Source organism: Perca fluviatilis, chromosome 5 (assembly GCF_010015445.1).
Source record: "Perca fluviatilis chromosome 5, GENO_Pfluv_1.0, whole genome shotgun sequence".
Classification (NCBI taxonomy): Eukaryota; Metazoa; Chordata; class Actinopteri; order Perciformes; family Percidae; genus Perca; species Perca fluviatilis.
Genome location: NC_053116.1, coordinates 12,708,643 through 12,727,905, shown reverse-complemented (window position 1 = coordinate 12,727,905; position 19,263 = coordinate 12,708,643). Strand labels below are relative to the sequence as shown.

General features: G+C 42.4%; 2 protein-coding genes and 1 long non-coding RNA gene across 4 annotated transcripts in view; 1 reads left to right on the top strand and 2 right to left on the bottom strand.

Moving 5' to 3' along the window:
- Positions 1–1,306, bottom strand: part of LOC120559802 — a 5,818-nt gene extending 4,512 nt beyond the window's left edge. Inside the window, exon 1 of the long non-coding RNA XR_005639364.1 lies at positions 1,176–1,306. This is a non-coding gene — a long non-coding RNA (uncharacterized LOC120559802). The remainder of the gene's footprint in view (positions 1–1,175) is intronic.
- wasb (WASP actin nucleation promoting factor b) overlaps positions 1–5,852 on the top strand; it is a 6,716-nt gene extending 864 nt beyond the window's left edge. Inside the window, exons 2-11 of the mRNA XM_039801820.1 lie at positions 260–400; positions 1,193–1,279; positions 1,436–1,532; positions 1,979–2,008; positions 2,108–2,143; positions 2,248–2,446; positions 2,553–2,728; positions 4,715–5,298; positions 5,464–5,575; positions 5,670–5,852. Coding sequence (XP_039657754.1) covers positions 260–400; positions 1,193–1,279; positions 1,436–1,532; positions 1,979–2,008; positions 2,108–2,143; positions 2,248–2,446; positions 2,553–2,728; positions 4,715–5,298; positions 5,464–5,575; positions 5,670–5,728 — 1,521 coding nt within the window. The 3' untranslated portion in view covers positions 5,729–5,852. The remainder of the gene's footprint in view (positions 1–259; positions 401–1,192; positions 1,280–1,435; positions 1,533–1,978; positions 2,009–2,107; positions 2,144–2,247; positions 2,447–2,552; positions 2,729–4,714; positions 5,299–5,463; positions 5,576–5,669) is intronic.
- Positions 5,310–19,263, bottom strand: LOC120559796 (semaphorin-3F-like). 2 transcript variants are annotated; one of them, XM_039801817.1, is made up of 18 exons: positions 18,745–19,263; positions 16,731–16,867; positions 13,554–13,714; positions 13,384–13,446; positions 13,154–13,273; positions 12,856–12,949; positions 12,611–12,730; positions 12,345–12,490; positions 11,923–12,037; positions 11,755–11,824; positions 11,430–11,574; positions 11,104–11,326; positions 10,644–10,732; positions 10,504–10,545; positions 10,255–10,412; positions 8,266–8,333; positions 8,032–8,159; positions 5,310–7,519 (listed from the first exon to the last, which is right to left on the bottom strand). In XM_039801817.1, the coding sequence occupies exons 2-18, from the start codon at positions 16,840–16,842 to the stop codon at positions 7,109–7,111; spliced, it is 2,265 nt and encodes a 754-aa protein (XP_039657751.1). In that variant the 5' UTR covers positions 16,843–16,867; positions 18,745–19,263; the 3' UTR covers positions 5,310–7,108. The 2 variants fall into 2 exon arrangements, with proteins under 2 accessions (XP_039657751.1, XP_039657752.1); XM_039801818.1 differs by having other exon boundaries at positions 5,310–7,489.

Sequence of the window (19,263 nt, the reverse complement as noted above, 5' to 3'; positions counted from 1 at the left end):
AGGGACGGATGGCTGGGAGCTGAGCGGCTGAACAGCCTCAGGGACAAAGGTTCTCGTGTGTCCTTTGTTATCTCAACAAATGAAAGCAGACAAGGAAGTGAATCCTCACCACAGAACTGCCAATTTGCATGTTGACTGCAATAAAATGCCCTCAGATGTCCTATCGGTGCTAAACTGTTTTCCATGTTTTCTTGTCTCTGTGTGTGTGTGTGTGTGTGTGTGTGTGTGTGTGTGTGTGTGTGTGTGTGTGTGCATTCAGTCCATGGCCACTGCGGTAGCACAGCTGTTTATGGCTCTGCCTCACAGCCCTTCCATGTGGAGCTTGCAGCACACTGGAGTGGTGTGCTTCATCAAGGACAACCCTCAGCGCTCCTACTTCATACGCATGTTTGATTTGAAGGTAACCTGTCAGGACAATGCTGCCATTAGGCTAGGAGCCAAGAGTCTAATTACAGCTGCATGCATAAGAATCAGAGGTGGAAAGTAACCAATTACAATTACTCACGTTACTGTAGTAAAAGTAGTTTTTTAAATCTGTAATTTCACTTTTCCTTAAGTGTGTTTTGTTTAAATTATTGTACTTTGCTACATTTTAAGTCACATCGGTTACTGGCAAAGTATCTTTTAACAAACAGAAGTCAAAAAGTGGCTTTGTGCCCTTATCAAATCGCAAAAGACTGCAATTTAATTAAATAAGTATAATTAATTAAGTATAAATATACCCCCCCCCGGTTAAAAAGTAACTAAGTAACTTTTAGTACATTTTAAATTAAATTAGCTACTTTTTACTTGAGTAGATTTGTATACCGGTAATTTTAGTTGTACTAATAAAGTTCATCACAGTAATAGGCTAGTAGCCTACTTAGGCTAAGTTCTTCCACCTCTGATAAGAATATTCAGGCCCTCTTTTTTTTTTTTTTACACTGATGACCAGCCAAATGACTAGTGAATGCTCAAATTTCACCAGCCACTCATTAGATTACCATGTTTTTTTTTTTGTGGCTGGTGAGTGAAACAAATCTAAGAGCCATTGCATATTTTACCAGCATTTGGCTAGCATGTAGTGCTCATTTTGAACCCTGCTGATGACCTTAGAAGCTAATGTGCGTCTGGAACTATGGCACAAGATTAGTGACATCTTTACATAAGTGTTATTGAAAGACTGAAATATTTACCGTGTGTTTTTCCACAGACAGGGAGGCAGGTTTGGGAGCAGGAGCTCTACAACCAGATAGTTTACTCCTCGCCTCAGCCCTACTTCCATACCTTTGCTGCGGATGTAAGCACGGCCTCATTTGACCACTTCCGACAAGTTGCTACGTGTGGAGTCATGATGTGATGCACTGCAATATTTCCCGTTTAAACTAGAAGTAGGTCACACACATCATATTGTTGTCACATTGTGATTCCTTGTCCGTTCCTTTATTCGACGCAGGACTGCCAAGTCGGACTGAACTTTGCAGAGCAACAGGAAGCAGAAGCCTTCCAATATGCTGTCGAGGAAAAAATCAACCAGAGAAACAACCGTACAGGTCAGTGACGCCCGGGTATTTATTTATTTTTAGCATCAAATGAATACAATCATTCATAGCCATTGTCACAACTACAATACGTTTTATGGTATTGGACTATTATTTTGTTTGCAATATATAAATGGATTATTAGGCTAATGTTAAATTACTTTTGAATTTTTTTTTTTTTTTTTGCCAAAGTCGTACATATTTTATACGAGTCCTTATCAAGAAGTTGATAAACAGAAATTGTAGTAGCCTAGACATTTTCTCAGAGTATTCTTTGAAAGATATAGAGAAGGCTGATGGATCGACAGGCCTACATGGTAAATGACAATCACTTATATTTATGTTTCAACAATAGGTAATTGTTTTTAAGATTGTTTCAGCTGAATACATATTGTATTATGATTACGGTGTGGTAACGTGTCGCAAAATGGTTTCTCTCGCTTGCTTGTTATTGACAGATAGGAAACAGCGCCCCCCGCCGCCGAGTGGTAAGATAGCAATTAAACTTCATGACTGCAAAATTGCACTTTTACATTAGGCAAACGATAAGAGTAAACATATGTATTTCCTGTTTCCTGTCGCTGTAGACAGAGGTTCCCTGCCTCCAGTCCCACATGAAAAAGGTGCACAACATGTCTCTAGTGTAACTTTTACTACCACCAATGATGCATGAAATGAAATAATAATGACATACTATCCTGCATGTCCTCTGTATCCCAACCAAAAGCTTCACCTGGCAGCCCTGGTTCTCTTCACATTGCCACAGTGGACATCCAAAACCCAGATATCCATGCTTCACGCTACCGCTCTGTCCCTTCACCGGCTGCTTCCTCCCTTCTGGTCGGCAAAGGAAAGAAGGACAAGAAGAAAGGGAAAAAGGGCCCTAAACTCTCCAAAGCAGACATAGGGGCACCCAGTGGATTTAAGTGAGTGTTGAGTGTTGACTCAATGTCAGTTTGGTTAGTATCTGGAGAGGATGTGGTTTTACAATATGTGTAAAACTTCTGTCTCCTTTTGTTTCCTTCCTGTCAGGCATGTTGGTCATGTGGGCTTCGATCTCAACAACCTGGACCCTGATCTGTGGAACCTGCTCTCCCAAGCTGGGATCAGTGAAGATGAGCTGAAGGATGAAAAGACCTCCCAGCTCATCTATAATGTCATCGAGCAGTCCGGAGGCATGGAGGCAGTCAAAAGGGAGGTGCACAGAGGTTAGCCTCGCGCTTGATAGTTATTAATCTCACTGCTCCCCACTGGCTAATGTGATTTCCTAAAGCAGACTGAATTGTTATACATGAATGAATGAAATCTTTATTTGGAACGATTAAAAGAAGAAGAAAAAAATATGTATAGGCTATATAAAATAATCGAATAACAAAAAAAAATAAAAAATTTCAATATAACACTAGACCCGTTCGAAAAGGGGTAGGTAGAAGCCCTAGGCTTCTACCTACCCCAGATCCTACCCCCCAGTCCAGTCAGATCCTACCCCCAGTCTTTACCATAACTAAATAAAAAGTCAAGCAGACCAATAATTAAAAAAAGATATATTCCAATTTACTTAATCTAGCTATTAAAGGGATACGCCACCGTTTGTTGAAATAGAGCTTAACACGGTCTCCCTAGCTGTAGATAGGTGGGCCAACGCAGGGACGCACTGGGGCTAAAAAACAGACCTGGACTTTCTCCCAAATAGGCCCATCATCCGGCCATTCGCCCGACAGACACTAGCCAGGATGTCCTGATACTATGCCACTGTAGCCTATCAGACAAGGGAAAAACTAAAAATGTACAATGCCATTACATATGCATTGAAATTAAAATATAAATAATGAAATGTCACTGGCTACAGAAACCCCAAATTACACAAACTTGTAATTATAAAACAGTACAGAGTATTACTGACAACACTTTCAGAGATAAAGTAAGCTACTTGCTGTACCTGAACATTGGGATTATATTGTAGACCTATACCAAAACTACACTGAGACTGTTAGTTACTATATACTATAACTATTCAAATATAAATGTATATAACATGTGTTGCTTTGTTGAATTGAATAACCTATTTAATATTTTCTCAATGTCATATTACACTTTTGATTCATAATAAGGCTGTGAAATGATGAAAATGACTAGGTCCTATCAGTGTTGTCTGTGAAGCTTTCACAAACAACCACCAGGTCTTTGTCAGTTCCACAATAGTAAACAGAAATATGAAAGACAAGGAAAAACTGCACTCACAGAAAGTGCAAGCTAGGATTTTTTGGTAAAACTTTTGGTTAAATTTGGTGAATTATTTAGCCCCCTTCTCTGTTTGTTAGCACGTTTAGAGTGGTACCAATGCATTCCTGATGTTTTCCCGTTTAATTTAATACCATAGTCTTCATCCTAACAGTAAAAGTGAGCTCACTACAACCTCTCATATACAATTAAGTGAAATCGCAGTCAACCCGCAATTCATTTCTAACGCGTTTTAATGTTTCAAATTAACCTAACCGAAATTATTAAATAGCCTACGTTAAGTTTGACAGCACTAAATGGCACGATCATTTTCATAATCATGATGCACACTCATGTTGAGCTGACTATGTAATTCGCTAAGATAGGGATAAAGGCAGCCTATAATGTTTCCTGCTCCTGGCACTTACCAGTACTGCTGATGTGAAATTAACTCACGTCTAATGATGAAGGCCGACTCCTCTTCTTCAGATTTATTTTTACACGTAGCATATAAGTGATTGTATTTCCGCCCCCTGCTGTTGGTTGTTAACATCGCTTTAATAGACTTTTTTTTTTTTTGTGCCGATCTCTGGATTTTTCCAGAACGCACAGATTGTCAGTCCGTCCCTGGGCCAACGCATTTTTTTGTGCATGCATTGTTTTAGTCCGGTGCAACACTGGCAGCACCGCCGCTAGTTAGCTTAGCATAGTGAATGGAATCCTATGTTGCCGGTTAGCATGCTGTGAGTAAAAGTGAGCCAACAAAAGACAAAAAAACCTAATTACTTACACTGAGACAAAAAATGCGTTGGCCCACCTATCTACAGCCAGGGTAGACTGTGATAAGCCCTATTTCAACAAACGGTGGCGTTTTCCTTTAAGATAAGAAAGAAAAAACAAGAATAAAAACAGCATGCAGCATTAACATCAGTATGATTTTCACATTATGCTTATTTTCTTCCATTGCATCCTAGCTGGTGGACCTCCACCCCCTCCACCTGGCAGACAAGGGCCTCTGCCCCCAGTGCCAGGCTCCAGTCCCTCTGCTCCAGCCCCTCCACCTCCGAGAGGCCGCTCTGGCCCACTGCCTCCAATCCCAGGCCAGTCCCCGCGAGGAATCCCGCCCCCGCAATCGCCTCCTACACGCGGAGGCTTGCCACCCCCACCTCCGCCGACAAGCAGAGGTGGTCCTCCCCCGCCGCCGCCCCCAGCGCACTCTGCACCTTCTCACTTCCCCTCAGCGCCGTCCTCAAAGCCCTCTCCCGTCTCACCCTCTATCTCCTCCCACAACCTGCCTCCTCCCCTGCCGCCGTCCGGCCCACAGCGCTCCGCGGGTTTCCCGCCTCCGGTCCCATCTACACCCAGCAGAGCAGGAGGAGGCCCTCCACCTCCCCCTCCTCCGCCCCCTCCACCTTCCCAAACCATGTCTTCAAATTTCCCAGCTCCTTCTCGTGTTTCTGGTGGCCAACCCCCACCTCCTGTCCCTTCATCTGAAGGAGCGGGAGAAAGCAGAGGAGCTCTGCTGGATCAGATCCGACTGGGGAAGAAGCTCAGAAATGTAAAGCAAACTTCCTTTTTCTCCAAAAAACATTTAATACATGCTATATAAGTACACAAGTCTGGACTGACATGCCGTAACGCGTGATAAGTCCAATTAAGTTTTGGACATTTGTAGCAGATCTTCATGTTCAAACGCTGCCCTCTTGTCCTGGTGTGTTTTTAGGTGATAGACAGTCCTGATGCAGCTCCACCCACACCATCAGATTCAGGCGAGGGCATCGTTGGTGCCCTCATGATGGTCATGCAGAAGAGGAGTAAAGCCATCCATTCCTCTGGTAAATATTAGAACATTCATTACACCCTACATAACAGAAGAGTTGCACCAAAAAAGGCCTCATAATGTATCTTTCTATCTGTCCTCTCTCTCAGATGAAAGTGAAGATGAGGGTGGAGATGAAGACGACGATGACGACGAATGGGATGACTGATGACAGAAGTTCTCGTTTGCGTGGATTTAGTTCAACTGTGATTTTTGGTTATAAACCTCTGAATTGCAATACTGGTACATGTTTGATTTCAGGTTCAATAATTGATAATAAAACTGGAATATGACTTGAGGTGATTAACTGAATATCTAAATATAAAGGAAGGGAAAAGAGAATTCTGAAATGTTTATATATTATATGCTTGAACATTTCCAGTGTAGGATTCATCAGCATGGCAGCACATGGCACTGTGTCACTCAGAATGGCTCTGACTGGAAAACAAATCGGGTTCCTTACACCTAAAAATCTGTAAATACAGCATACAACAAAACACCAACTATCAATACTAAATCTGGGCCAGTTCCATTCCCATTTTTATAATAACATACTGTACATTTAAAAAAAAGATTATGTTCCTGTTATATTTTCTCATACATCTGTGCAAAGATACCAAATTCCCTCGAATACCGCCACCGACAAAGTGCATAACTGGAAGAACACTGTATGCTATGCATATCTTCAACACTCACATACTGTAGGTCACTAGAGCACAGGACAGTAAGGGAGTCATTATATGACAACATCCAATGGAATTAGCTTAACAGAAAACATTACACCGTACAAACATCATTACACACCGAGTAAAATGTACAACTTGCAACAAACAACATATGATGCATGCAACATATGCATTTATATCATCATATTATTTTCATACAAGAGTAATCCAATGACCATATATATTATATTCACAATCAATATATTACATTTCTGTCTCAAGATACTTGACGGTAACATACCTGTGGTTCTGCATGTTGAAGCCTGTTAACTACACGCTGCATATACATCAGCTTACCAGTTTCCTAATCAACGACAAACTTGTGTTAAATATACAGTATGATGATAAATAAATCCGCAGCCGAAAATCTGTGCTCTCACTAGTTGTGTTGTTGGAAAATGAAATCCAAAAGATGCATAATAAGCAAACATGGATATTGTGAAAAATTACATCTTTTTTTCTTTTTCTAGTTTCTTGCACTATAAATGTTTACCTTCCAGAGTGATTCTCAAGTCACCGATGCTGGGGTTTCCCACAAGCACCTGAACATACCAACGAACCCCTACGATAGGTGATCAGTCTTGAACAAGTTGATTTAAACTGTACGGTATTCTTTGGGAAGTGGTGACAGATAATGTGAAATACACACAATTTGTATTCTCGAGACTGACACTTGCAAAACCACAAATATAGTACTTTAACAACAGCATGACAGCATCACCTGCCTAATGAATGGAGGCGACGCACAAAGATGCATGTCAAAACATAAAAGTCCACCCTAAAAGTCCACGCAGGCCAGTGTTGGACAGTGTCTGTCCTGTCCTCTAGCCGAGGCCTTGGTCCTGGCCCTCTGTGTGCCTGCGGCTGGTGCGCTTGCGCTGCTGCTGTTGCTGTTTGGGACTGAGTTGTTCCCAGTAGGACTGGCAGTACTGGTTAATCAGTCTAATCTCAGGTGGGAAGGGTGTGGAGACGAGAGATGACTGCGTGTAAGGTCCAGCTTGGCGGGTTTTGGGCTCTTCATCCTCATCTTGAGCTGTGAGCGCTAAAACGATGTCTCGATCCAGGATGCGCAGCGCCACGCGGGCCACTGTGTGCTTAAAGTTGTTCTCAGTGGCGAGGCAGTGGTAGAGCCCCGCGTCTGATTGGTTGAGAGACTTCAGGAGGATACCATGATTGGTCTTCAGAATCCCTCCCACACGGTTGAGCTGCAGAAAAGGGAATGAAACAGCAGGAGTCTAAGAGAGGGAACAACAAATTTGAATTTGTATACAGATTTGGGCAAGTGGTTGATGCTCATATAAAACAATGTTTTTTTTGGGAAATACGTTATACGCTATCTTGCTGATAATTAAATGAGAAAGCTGAAAACTCTCATATCTGTCCTGTAAATGTAAAGCTAAAGCCAGTAGCTAGTTAGTGTCCCCATGATTCTAATTATGATGCTGAGGCATCATAATAAGAATCATGGGGACACAGCTAGCCTGGTTCTGTCAGAAGGAAACAAATCCACCTCCCAGCGCCTCTAAATCTCAATTATTATCATGGTACGTCTCGTTTGTTTAATCCATACCAAAAACCAAAGTGTAATAACAATATGTTGGGGTTTTACAGGGGATATCTGACGATTTTATATTCATATTTGCTGGACAGGCAAGAGTGATATCGATATTCTCATCTAACCTTCTGCAAGAAAGCAATAGTCATATTTCCCAAACATTTCCAAAAAAATGTAACTGTTCTTCCTCACCACTTTCCTCTTTCCTTCCCGCTGGAAAAGCCACTTGACGGTGGCCTGAGGAGAGCGAGGCTGACACTCCAAGAAGGTACTGCTGCCCTCCACCCCGAACTGCACGGTTTCTCTCAGACGTTTCTCCACTGCACAGACAGACAGAGAAGAAACGGTGGCAACTGCTCAAAACAAACAAACGAACAAAATGTAAAGTGTGCATGATCTTTAAACACACAGAAAAAGTTGCCACACCTTTGGCATTGAAGCCCCTGCACTGCCTCAGTGGGTCACCATGTTTAACATCCTGTCTTCTGCTCCTCCTGAGACAAAGATCAGAGTTAAGTTGACACACACACATCACTTTATTATTTAGAAATCAAGCATTTAACTTCATGTCATATGGTCCTGTGATAAGGTCCAGGGATGTTGAACCGGGATACATGATAATATTCAGCCCAAGACTATTTGTTCTGGGAGATGGGTCCATCGTGGATAAGCACATAAGAAGCTGGGTCCAGACTAGTTTGATGATAGCCAGACAGATTATTTTAAGAGGACAGAAGAATGAAGGGGTGTGTCAATCCAGGAGTGGGCTTGTGACATGGCTAGGGTGGCGGCGTTTTGAAAAACGGTTTGCCAGATAGGGCTGGGCAATATATCGATATTATATCGATATCGTGATATGAGACTAAATGCAAGTGTTGTCTTTTCCTGGTTTTAAAGGCTGCGTCACAGTAAAGTGATGTACTTTTCTGAACTTACCAGACTGTTCTAGCCGTTCTATTATTTGCCTTTTCCTCACTTAGACATATTGTCCACATTACTGATGATTATTTATCTAAAATCTAAGTGTGATGATATTTTGTTAAAGCACCAATTGTCAAGCCTAGAATATCGCCGCAATATTGCTATCGAGGTATTTGTTCAAGAATATCGTGATATCTGATTCTCTCCCTATCGCCCAGCCCTATTGCCAGATTGGATGTCTAAACTAGAAAATGGGGAAGTACCTGAGCTTCCTGGAGTGCTCCTAAGAAGCTTTATGCTGGGGAGAGACGTGTATGATGGGTTTAGGGTGTTGTCATTTCTACATACACTACCGGTCAAAAGTTTGGGGTCACTTAGAAATTTCTATTCCACTCCATTCCAGACAGAATACCAGCTGAGATCAGTTGCATTGTTTTTGTAATCAGGGCAGCAGTTTTCAGATTACATTATGTGCTTACATAATTGCAAAAGGGTTCTCGACTGTTGTAGAAAGAAGTGGCTGAAGAAACGCTTGAAATTCCACTATTTTTGGTCTAAACGTCATACCCAAATTAAAAGTGGTACAGCTCCCATATACTTTGACACTCTGGGGTGTGCCTGGTGTCATTGGAAAAGAAACACTCTCAAGTTTTTGTTTCAAGTGTCAGGGTGATTCTAGGCCTTACTGACAGAGTTACAGAGGCTAGAATGGAGGTTTTTTATTTCCGTCCAAGTCATACATCTGTAAAATTATTAGAATACACTGCTGTAAACACATCTGACAGGTGACAGACAACCCATGGCATTAGCCACATGTCTCAGCTTACTACAGACAAAAATCCAGAAGCCAAAAGACTCAAAAATGGATTTTATGTGATTTTTTTTTTCTACAGATATGTCTGTGTGTTTTTTTATTTCCATTTGAAAAGTGCAAAGAAAAAAGCCCAAAAACTACAAAATACAACACTTCTCAAATACACAAACAAACCCACATCAATCACCTTTCCAATGATATAAGGCACACCCCAGAGTGTCAAAGTATATGGGAGCTGTACCTCTTTTAATTTGGGTATGACGTTTAGACCAAAAAGCATGGATTTCAAGCGTTTCTTCAGCCACTTCTGTCTACAACAGTCGAGGACCCTTTTGCAATTATGTAAGCAAATAATGTAATCTGAAAACTGCTGCCCTGATTAAAAAAAACAAAGCAACTGATCTCAGCTGGTATTCTGTCTATAATGGAGTGGAATGGAAATTTCTAAGTAACCCCAAACTTTTGACCAGTAGTGTATGTTTATGGTTTATTGTCTATTTTGTTACTATTTTAATGAATGGATATTGTTTATTTATTACTGAATATTGTAGTTACTGTTTTATCTTTTCTTGATTTTTGTGCAAATTGTATGTTTTGTATGTTGTTAAAAAAAAATTAAATTGTTAATCACAAAAACATGAATAGAAATAGAGCATGTAGAGATATGAGACGGCCCTGACCTCTTGGTGGACGGGGTGAAGGCAGAGCAGCTCTCTCCATCCCAGGCACAGTAGGGGTCTCGAGCCAGACAGCAGTCAGAGCAGGCCCTGCCGTACACGCCACAGCGGTGCAGCGACACCTGGGTCAGCCCTGCGTCTGATGACACGTACAGCTGTTGCTGTGGTGACACAAGAAAAATACATTTCACTCTCGCACTGAAATGTGAATAACAGATGTGTCAGATTTGTCCATAAGAAGAAATTGCTTACTCTTTTAGAGGATATCTTCATTGTTTTGACTGAAGCTCTGGACTGTAAGTAATAAATAACAAAAAGATAAATCAGTACAACCTCTTGATCCTTTAGATTAGAGCATTTTTGACTTTTCAGAAGCACATGTTTAGACATACCCTGAAAACCTCCACTTCCTCTAGTGTCAGTTCCTCCATGCTGGTCGGGTCCTTCGGCAAAACGATGACCTTTTGGACAGTGCCTCGATCTAGAAGTGAGAGAAATTCAATTTACAACCGACATTTTCTTGCCAAACTAATCCTCCAGTAATCCTCCAAACAGGGTTATGTTAACAAATAGCAATAATTACTAATACTCTGACTAATTAGCTCTACACTGCAATACAAGAATGCAGTTCCTTTATTTCCATGTCCTCTAAATGGATCATCAACGGCTGAGGAGGCTAACCTTTTACTTCAACACGTAGCTAAAGCCTAAGCCTTTTAGCATGATGTGTATGCGGCCATCAACTGTTTATTCAACGCTTTTGAAAGTCAGCCAGAGAAAGTGGTTTTAACCAACTCCTGGAGCTATCGTTGGCTTCATTTTAAAGTGCCATCAGCCCTGCAGCTGTCTTACCTGTCCCCAGGAAGAGCACCTCGTAGCGTCCATCCACAGCATCCACCTGATCCACCACCATGGCAGTGAATCGGTAGTCCACGCCGGTTCTCACCACCAGGGGGCGGCGGTGGATTGGGTAAACTGGATGGATCATGAGGGGATGAGCTCGGATGAAATTCACAGCCTCATCTGAAAAGTTCTTGGAGGAACGGATACCAGGAGTGAAGGTTCCTCCTGGACACTGGATGGGAAGAAAGAATAATTTGGTAACTTTTGTTGCAGATTTTAGGTGTCTGTGGTTTATTCGACTGCGTCCTTTTGGAGATAACATGACTGAAACGTACTGTTCCAGGCCGTGGGTAGGGAATCTTGCCAGTGTACTCTGTCCATTGGTAGTTATGGCCATGTTTGTGGGCAAACGGTCCATTGAAGACATTGCGGATATCAGCCATTGAGTACACGCAGACGGCTGAGCCCTTGAACACAGAGCTTGAGCAAAAACAGACAATTAGGGTAAGAGGGAGAGGTAGGACACAGCCTGCACCCTATCCCTGAAATTAAAGCATGAATCGACCACAAAAATGTGTGGAGGAGAAAAAAAAAAAAACATGTACAATGAAATTGGGTGAGGTGTGAATTCATCGAAAGAAGCCTCTGAAAACAACTCACCCCGCTGTAGTGAAGAGAGCGTACACCATGGGGTTTCGTTCATCCTGTGTGGGCTGAATGAACACATCCCCTGGAAGAAGATACGAAATCAATAACACAACATTAAAAGCAGTTGCAATTGAAATGCCCTCAGTCTGAACGTAGTGCCTTTTTTTATCGTGGCCTCACGTAGTTCATCGAAACGTGTCTCCACTCCATCTTCTCCTATCACTGAACAGATAAGGCGGGCCTTCAGGAATGTCGTCCAGCGGTTCACCAGGGACTTCTGGCCTCCTTCATCATTCTAGACAGGAAAAAAAGATTAGGTATATACTTTCACTACATATACACTGAAAAAGTCCTTAGAAATACGGGCTAATATACTGTGTGAATATGAAGGAATTTTCTGCAATGATTTTTCACAGGTGTTTTGGATTAACAGAAATGTAACGGTACAGAGGGTAAAGAGGGTATACTGTAAATCTACAGAATTAACAGAAATGTCCAGAAACGGAACGGAAAAAAAGGTACTGGTAATTTTCTGCCAGGACATTATCCGTTTTTTCTACTGATGTTTGTCTTACAGTGTGTAACCATGTGGTTTGGCTCACCAGACACACTCTTCCAACCCTGGCTAAAACGCTGGGGCTCGCCCCGCCGCTCGAGTCTAGACTCTTCTCACGAAAAAAGAAGTAAAGCTTGTCGTCGTTCCTTTCTGCACTGTCAGGGATCTGCTGGATCTGAACAAACACAGGCTCTGGAGGATAAAAACAGATAAGCGGAGAGAGGATTGAGGCAAGTGGTTGTCAAATAAAATGAGAGGAACCATAACCTGTAATCAGCAACAATTTACCTCCTCACACCCACACTTACTCACCGTTGAGCCATCTGGAGTCATACTGCTCCGTCCTGATTGCTGTTCTCCCTCCCATGGTCCTGAACAGAGTAGCATCTGTACTCATGAAGTCAATATGGACCCCTGCATATAGGTTACCATCTGCAGACGGGAAACAATAAGAGAATAGAAAGGTGAGATTTTTTTTTATTCAGTAGCGTAAGGAAATTATACGATTATACGATTATGTGTTGTTGTTTTTTATATATAAATGAAGCATGTCTTACTGATCAGAACTGCAATGCTCTCCTGTTTGGGATCATAGGAACACTTTCCCTTCCCTGAATCCGCATACCCAGGGACCAGCCTAAACAGGTAGTCCTGCAGATGCAGATTAGACAGGGAGAGTATGCATAAAAATAGACAGCTAAAACGTCACATGGGAGCACGGGGAAAATCACAAACAAATCAGTGTCCCAGTTTGTGGTCCTGAAATATTTAGCAGGGCAACGCTTTCCAGGCCTACTGCTGAGGGATTTTCGCTGTAAATCCCGCTTGGGGAACTGTAAATGTCTTTGTGTTCACCTCTGCCCTCCAGCCTCTGTTGATGAATGTGCAGATAGGCTGGTACGCCCCCGTTCCACAGGTGTAGAGGTGGGTGCGGTTCCACGGCTCTATCAACCGCACAAAGTTGGCACATTCACCCTGGACAAAGAGGAGGAAGACATATGGAATTTCAAACATCATCGTCGTCATTGTCCCGTCTTGATGGTCTCAGATTTTTGAAAGAACAGGATGTAAATACGTGATCCCACCTGTCTTCCCTTTCCTGTCATCTGACATTCTCCCTTTCTCTTAGCAGATGCTGGCCAGTGAATCTGTGTTATTGAAAAACAGCAAACAGGATCAGTGCATTTAGAGACTTAATGCCGCATACCATGTAGCAGACTGGATTTAAGAAAAATGAGAAGCTGTTTGTACGCACTATGAGTGGCTCCTTGTTGACATTGTGCATGTCCAGAGCCACCAGGTACTCCCGGCTGCCCAGATACAGACGGCCCTGATCCTGATCCATCAGGAGGATGCGGTAGTCGCTGGTGTTGAAGGAGAAACTGAAGGGCCGCGCTGCCCTCGTGTCCATCAGTTCTGTGTGAAAAAGGGTTGCTTTGTTAAAAAAAAAAAACACCTCCTCACCATTTGGAAAACCAACAGCAGGGGGAGCAAAGGTTACCTCTCAAAATCTAGTCACATTATTACTTTTATGCCTTTAACATGTTTCATTACCGACTTGGATGAACTTACGGTCCCCTGAGCAACACCCCTCTCACTTCTTTTCTGGAAAATGTGTGTCACTGATTAAATATAACTCAACTTGGAGCATTTTAAGAAACATATTCGCTTTTAAGATCTCAATATTTTATGTGTCCTGACTGGCTGATTGAGTTTAAGGCGCCACATGCCCCGTGGAGTTAGGCGAAAAAGCAGGTCCCTGAGGAAACACGGTCAGTGGAACTCGGAGCTAATTCTTAAGATCAGGATTGTGTTCAGCAGAGCGTAACCTGTTAAGACACGCCACAGTGGAAAATGTTGCTCCTTTTTTTGTTCTCCTGAAAGCTTTGATTGAACAATTTTCATTTGCTGCGAGACAAACGGGCCTCATGCTGCACTCTCTACCTCTGAATGAAATTTCTCTCCCTTTCCTCCATCCAACAATTCATTTTAAACACATAAAAAGCAACACACCACACACACACACACACACATCTGTGGCATGTGTAAGATATTGACCACCACCATATGTGCACACACTGGGACACAGCGGAGGCATGTTAAAGACAGCAGGCTTATGCATTGACAAATGTTACAGAGAGCCTCAGAAGCCAGCTTACAGGGATTCAGGAGGAAGCACAATCTTTATTTACATCAAAGCGCCTGCCATCTTCCTTTTTTCGAGGTCAATGTTAACAGGATGCAGTCAAGGTGCCTAAACTAATTTAAGCTACGCAGCAATCGGATCTCCGGAGTACACGAGATGGAGTCTTGGAGGTGGGGATGGGGGTCCACTTCTGTTCCTGAGAGGTAAACACAGGATAAAAAACCCTTTGGCCTGGCTCCACTGGACCATAGTGGATTCACTGAACAGGCTAAATGTAGAAACACCACACCCCTATACATGTCTCCATTCTCCAAAAATAGCAAACAATGTACTGCCATCATCTGGTAAACATTCAGCAAACACTTGTCCCCTGACAACATTCTGACACTGATAGGGAAACACTGGGAAGGACACACAATTCAAGTACGGAGCTACTATAAGCCACTGTAAGCTCTCATGTTACAACTTGACAACATATTGTCACTAAGGCACTAATGACCACTGCCGTTTAGTCCAGGGCAAATCTCAAGTATGAACTAACTGGTGACAGCACTGAGAAGGCATGAGATTGTAAAACACAGCTTCAATTACACTGCACATTTTGCTCTCTAGCAGTGCTGACTAATTCTATCAAACGAGACTCGGTCAGTCCCTTTGAAGTGCCTGTGACTGAAACAACTTCCCAGCGACAGAGGAAACAATACGAGATCTCTATCCTCTGCAGGCCTCCTGGACCCCAGAGTGTCACTCAGGCCGGCTCATTCGTTCCCAAGAGTCACATGTCCTCCAGCAGCCCCGAAGCCTCCTCCACAGGCGCCTCGGGGGAACAAAGAGACACGGTGTCACACACAATGAACAATAAATCCTTGGAATGGCAGAAAACAGTTGGGGAGTAAATCCAACTTTTCTTCTTTTTGTTTGGTATTAGGGGGAGGGGTGATTGAGTTCTGTGACTGTGGCTGCTTTATCTTCAAAATCTCCCCAACAATCCAATAATTCAGCATCTCTCCGCGGCTCTAAACAAGCCCCCGTACATGAATTTGCCATGGAGAGCTCTGTACAGATGTGAATTCCTTGTATCTTACAACGGCGGAGTGATCAAGCTCAAGACCAAACTTGTGTAATTGGTCAGACTAGTCCTTTGTGCACCCTGCTGCAAAACACAAAAACACACTGGTGTGTGTATAAGCTGTTTACTTGAAGGGGATTAGTGTTAAAGGTCATATAAAAATGCACTGCAATCACTCTCTCAAGCCTCAAATGGAACCGTCGCCACATAAGACAGCCACGGACGGCATGTAGACAGCTGTTTTCAGTCGTACAAAATCAGATGAATTACAAACAGCAGTGCATGTAGACTCCAACTCCCAGTTATCAAGCACCGATCTCGCGATTAGCTAACGCCTGATCTGCATCAGATGTCTCCCGTCGACATCGTACGAAATCATAAATGTTTCTCACTGAATCACATTGAAGCTGCCTAGACTTGACCTGCTGCGAGAACATTTTTTTGACTCACCCTCCACATGAAAAGCACTAAAGAATGCTCTAAATCGGATTCAAAGCTCTAATTCTTACTTACAGGTACTCGAGGTATGACGTGTGTGTGTGTGTGTGTGTGTGTGTGTGTGTGTGTGTGTGTGTGTGTGTGTGTGTGCACTTGAAGTCGCAACATGATAGGGATGCAAAGATAACTGTAATCATCCAGCCTTGTTTTGATCAAAGGCATCATCCACGTATTTGTAACATGAATCTCTGCTGTTAGAGTTAAGGAGGACAAGGAAACGACACAGGAAAACCCCAAACACCTATTTAAAAAACAAACACAAAAAAGGCTTTAAAACCACCATCCTCCCCCATGTTGAACTCACACCTCGAGGCCAAAACATTACAGCTCTAAAATATCATTTCGCTCCTGTGATCACATTTCGGGTGTTTCCCTCTCGTGTCATCACACCAGACATCAAAAACAAAGAAGAAATGACAGGTCAGACTGCAGTTTGCGTGGGTTTTAGGGTGTGGGGAGAAACTTTTGTCGCAGGGCACTACCAGTAACCAGCCACACGCAATATCCACCTTTTGTTTTCAGTGTTGCACTGTTTGACATGTGGCAGGAAATACGTTCTTTACATATGTATTAAAGAGGAAACATAACTGCCGGTGGGGATGTGCGCATGAGTTTGTGTGTGCTCGAGTGACTTAGTGGGAGAAACCACACAAGTAAAAGAAACTATTAAGACAATCCCTGCCGCCAGAAGAAGTTTTAGTTAATCCGTATGAGCTCACCTTTGAAGGAGAGGCGAACCCGCGGAGAAGACTGCTGCAGGCCTGAGACTCTGTAAACACATAAGGCCAACAGGAGGAGTTGGGCTCCAGATGCTGTCATGGTAACGGTCATGCAGGTAGCCCACAGAGATCTAAATCTGGACAAAAAAAGAAAGAGGAATGAACTATTATTATAGCATGCCCCATGCAGGCAAGAGACTCTCTCTCTCTCTCTCTCTCTCTCTCTCTCTCTCTCTCTCTCTCTGATCTCTATGATCAGAAGTTTGGCCTGCAGCCTTCTAAGGCGAGACGTATAGTTTGGCAGGAGAGAACAACGTCCAAATCTTCACACCTGCTCTGGAAAATCTGACAGCCCTATTATTTATTTAAAGTGTAAATGTAATGATGTATGTGTTAAGACTGTATAATAGTATTTGCAAGCACAGGCTCCTGGAAAAAAAAAAGTCTCAAAAAGGAGATGGATGTCTTCTTGTCTTCATCTTGTCCATTTTCTTAAATATGTTTAATTTTCTTTAAGACATATTTCATCCACGTTTTTCCTAGAAAAAGTGAATAAAGCAAGACTCTGATGCCCATCAGTGATTCCCTCTGCCTTTGTCTCAGTCTTTCAACGAAGCACGCTGACGTACTTTCCAGAAGTTGACGAGTGAAATACATGACAGTTCAAAGAAACAGGTAGTCCTCGCTGAAACAATTTCTGACAGTTTAGGGGTGTTGAAACGTAGCCTAACTGTTAAACCTTAACTCAAGCATTCATTATGCATCTGCACTTTGCTGGAGAGGATCCCCTATAAATTATGAATACTAAAAGCTGAGTCCACAACATCCATTAAATTGTCTCCCTGAAGGTGTGCTTTGCTCAAACTATAAGCCATCCCACAGGCTTTTCTTTTTCTCATGGCATCCATGTAGCCAAGGCCCCCAGTGGCACACGTACAAGCCTCGAATTGAGGGCTTTTAGGGAGAGTTGACAAACTAGAGACATTTCACAAAACACATTTTGTTTCACAATACGGCATCAATTAATGTGTGGCACATTATATTAAAAAAAATAGGTTCCCATGAAAAAATAGTGTGATGAAACTGAAATGACTGGCATGCCAAACATTTAGAAATGAAAAGCAGAAACCAGTGGAAACGCCTTGCAGCCAGGCTTCCTGGCACAGTTGCCATATATCTGTTCACCAGGGAAGCTTGATCTCTATTCTTCCTACCAAACAGTATATTCAGTGTTAATAATATATTATGCACCATGAGGTGTGTAATCAAAATGATGTGGACACACATTTCTTATGTCATGAAGACTCACAGGATGGCCCATTAAAACAGAACTGGATCACTTGGACCAATATAAATGAATGAATTAAATTAAATAAACATTGTCACCAAAAATTTTATTAGTCAACTAATCATAATAAAATGAGCTAGGACCACATGGACACCACCGATTTTTTTAAGTCCCTATTTGAATATACATATAGGCTTTTTTTATAGATTGGCAACAGGGCAAAATGGATGATTATCAAAATACATGACCCACCCATAATATTACATCTACTATCATTTAAATTATGATAGAAAATGAATATAAGGATAAGTATTATTCCCATTAAATACCTTAAAATATCTTTAAAAAAAATCACTAATCAGGATATAAACATATTAAGTGCCAGTGGGGCTCCATGTTCTATGATGGCCTTATTGTACTTCGAAGTATTTGTATGAATGATAGTATTTCTACTGTTGTTTTTGGTTGGGAAGGAACGACAGTACAGAGTTCAGCTGTGATAACATATGGTTTCCCTTTAAAACATTTTTTTTTTTTTATAATTATAGGATTTTAATAACCTAGTTCTCTTTCCCACGGAGGAGTGCGCACTTACCTGTGAACTCAACATCCAGAAATAGGAACCGAACAAATGTGAGTAGCCTACTTCACAGACCATCTACCATTCGCTACACAGTAACCGCAAATGAGTTCAAAGTTAAACCAGAGACAAGTTAAATGTCCTACCTTTTGCTTGCTGACTTTCTCGATAGCCTACCCGCGACGAGATCTCAGATCCAAAAAGTTGCGGGATGTTACCGCTGCATTCCCCGCGTTTTGTGCCTCGGAGCTGGGCTGGAAAATCTCCTCTCAGCCGCGCTGCGCAGGCATAAAACAATCCGATAGGTTTGCAAATTCCCCTTGGGAAAGACAGGGAAAAAAAGCTGCCTAATCAGTCGCTGTTAGCGTTTCTTCCATTCAACATTACAAAAAAAAAAAGAAAAGACAGCTGATCCCTGAATGCTTGTTCCACTCTTTCCAAAAAAAAGTTTAAGCCTGGATGGCAGCAACCATCACCGTGATGTGAGCAAGAGCTTGGTCCATTGATCCTTGAAAGGGAGTTGTTGGAGTGTGAATCAAGGGACCAGGTGCAGGTGTTGGGCGAGTGTGCGCCCTGCTGTCCTCTCCCTTCTGTTCTGCCCCCACCCAGCCTTCCCTCTCCTGTTGGCCCACAGCAGCATTGGACCAAACCTCTTGGTACACCAT

Coding starts and splice junctions, on each gene's coding strand:
- LOC120559796 (XM_039801817.1), bottom strand. CDS start 16,842: ATGACCGTTACCATGACAGCATCTGGAGCCCAACTCCTCCTGTTGGCC. Junction 10,546..10,643: donor AGGAAGTGGAGGTTTTCAGG/GTATGTCTAAAC, acceptor TATTACTTACAG/TCCAGAGCTTCAGTCAAAAC. Junction 8,160..8,265: donor CAGGGGCTTCAATGCCAAAG/GTGTGGCAACTT, acceptor CTGTCTGTGCAG/TGGAGAAACGTCTGAGAGAA.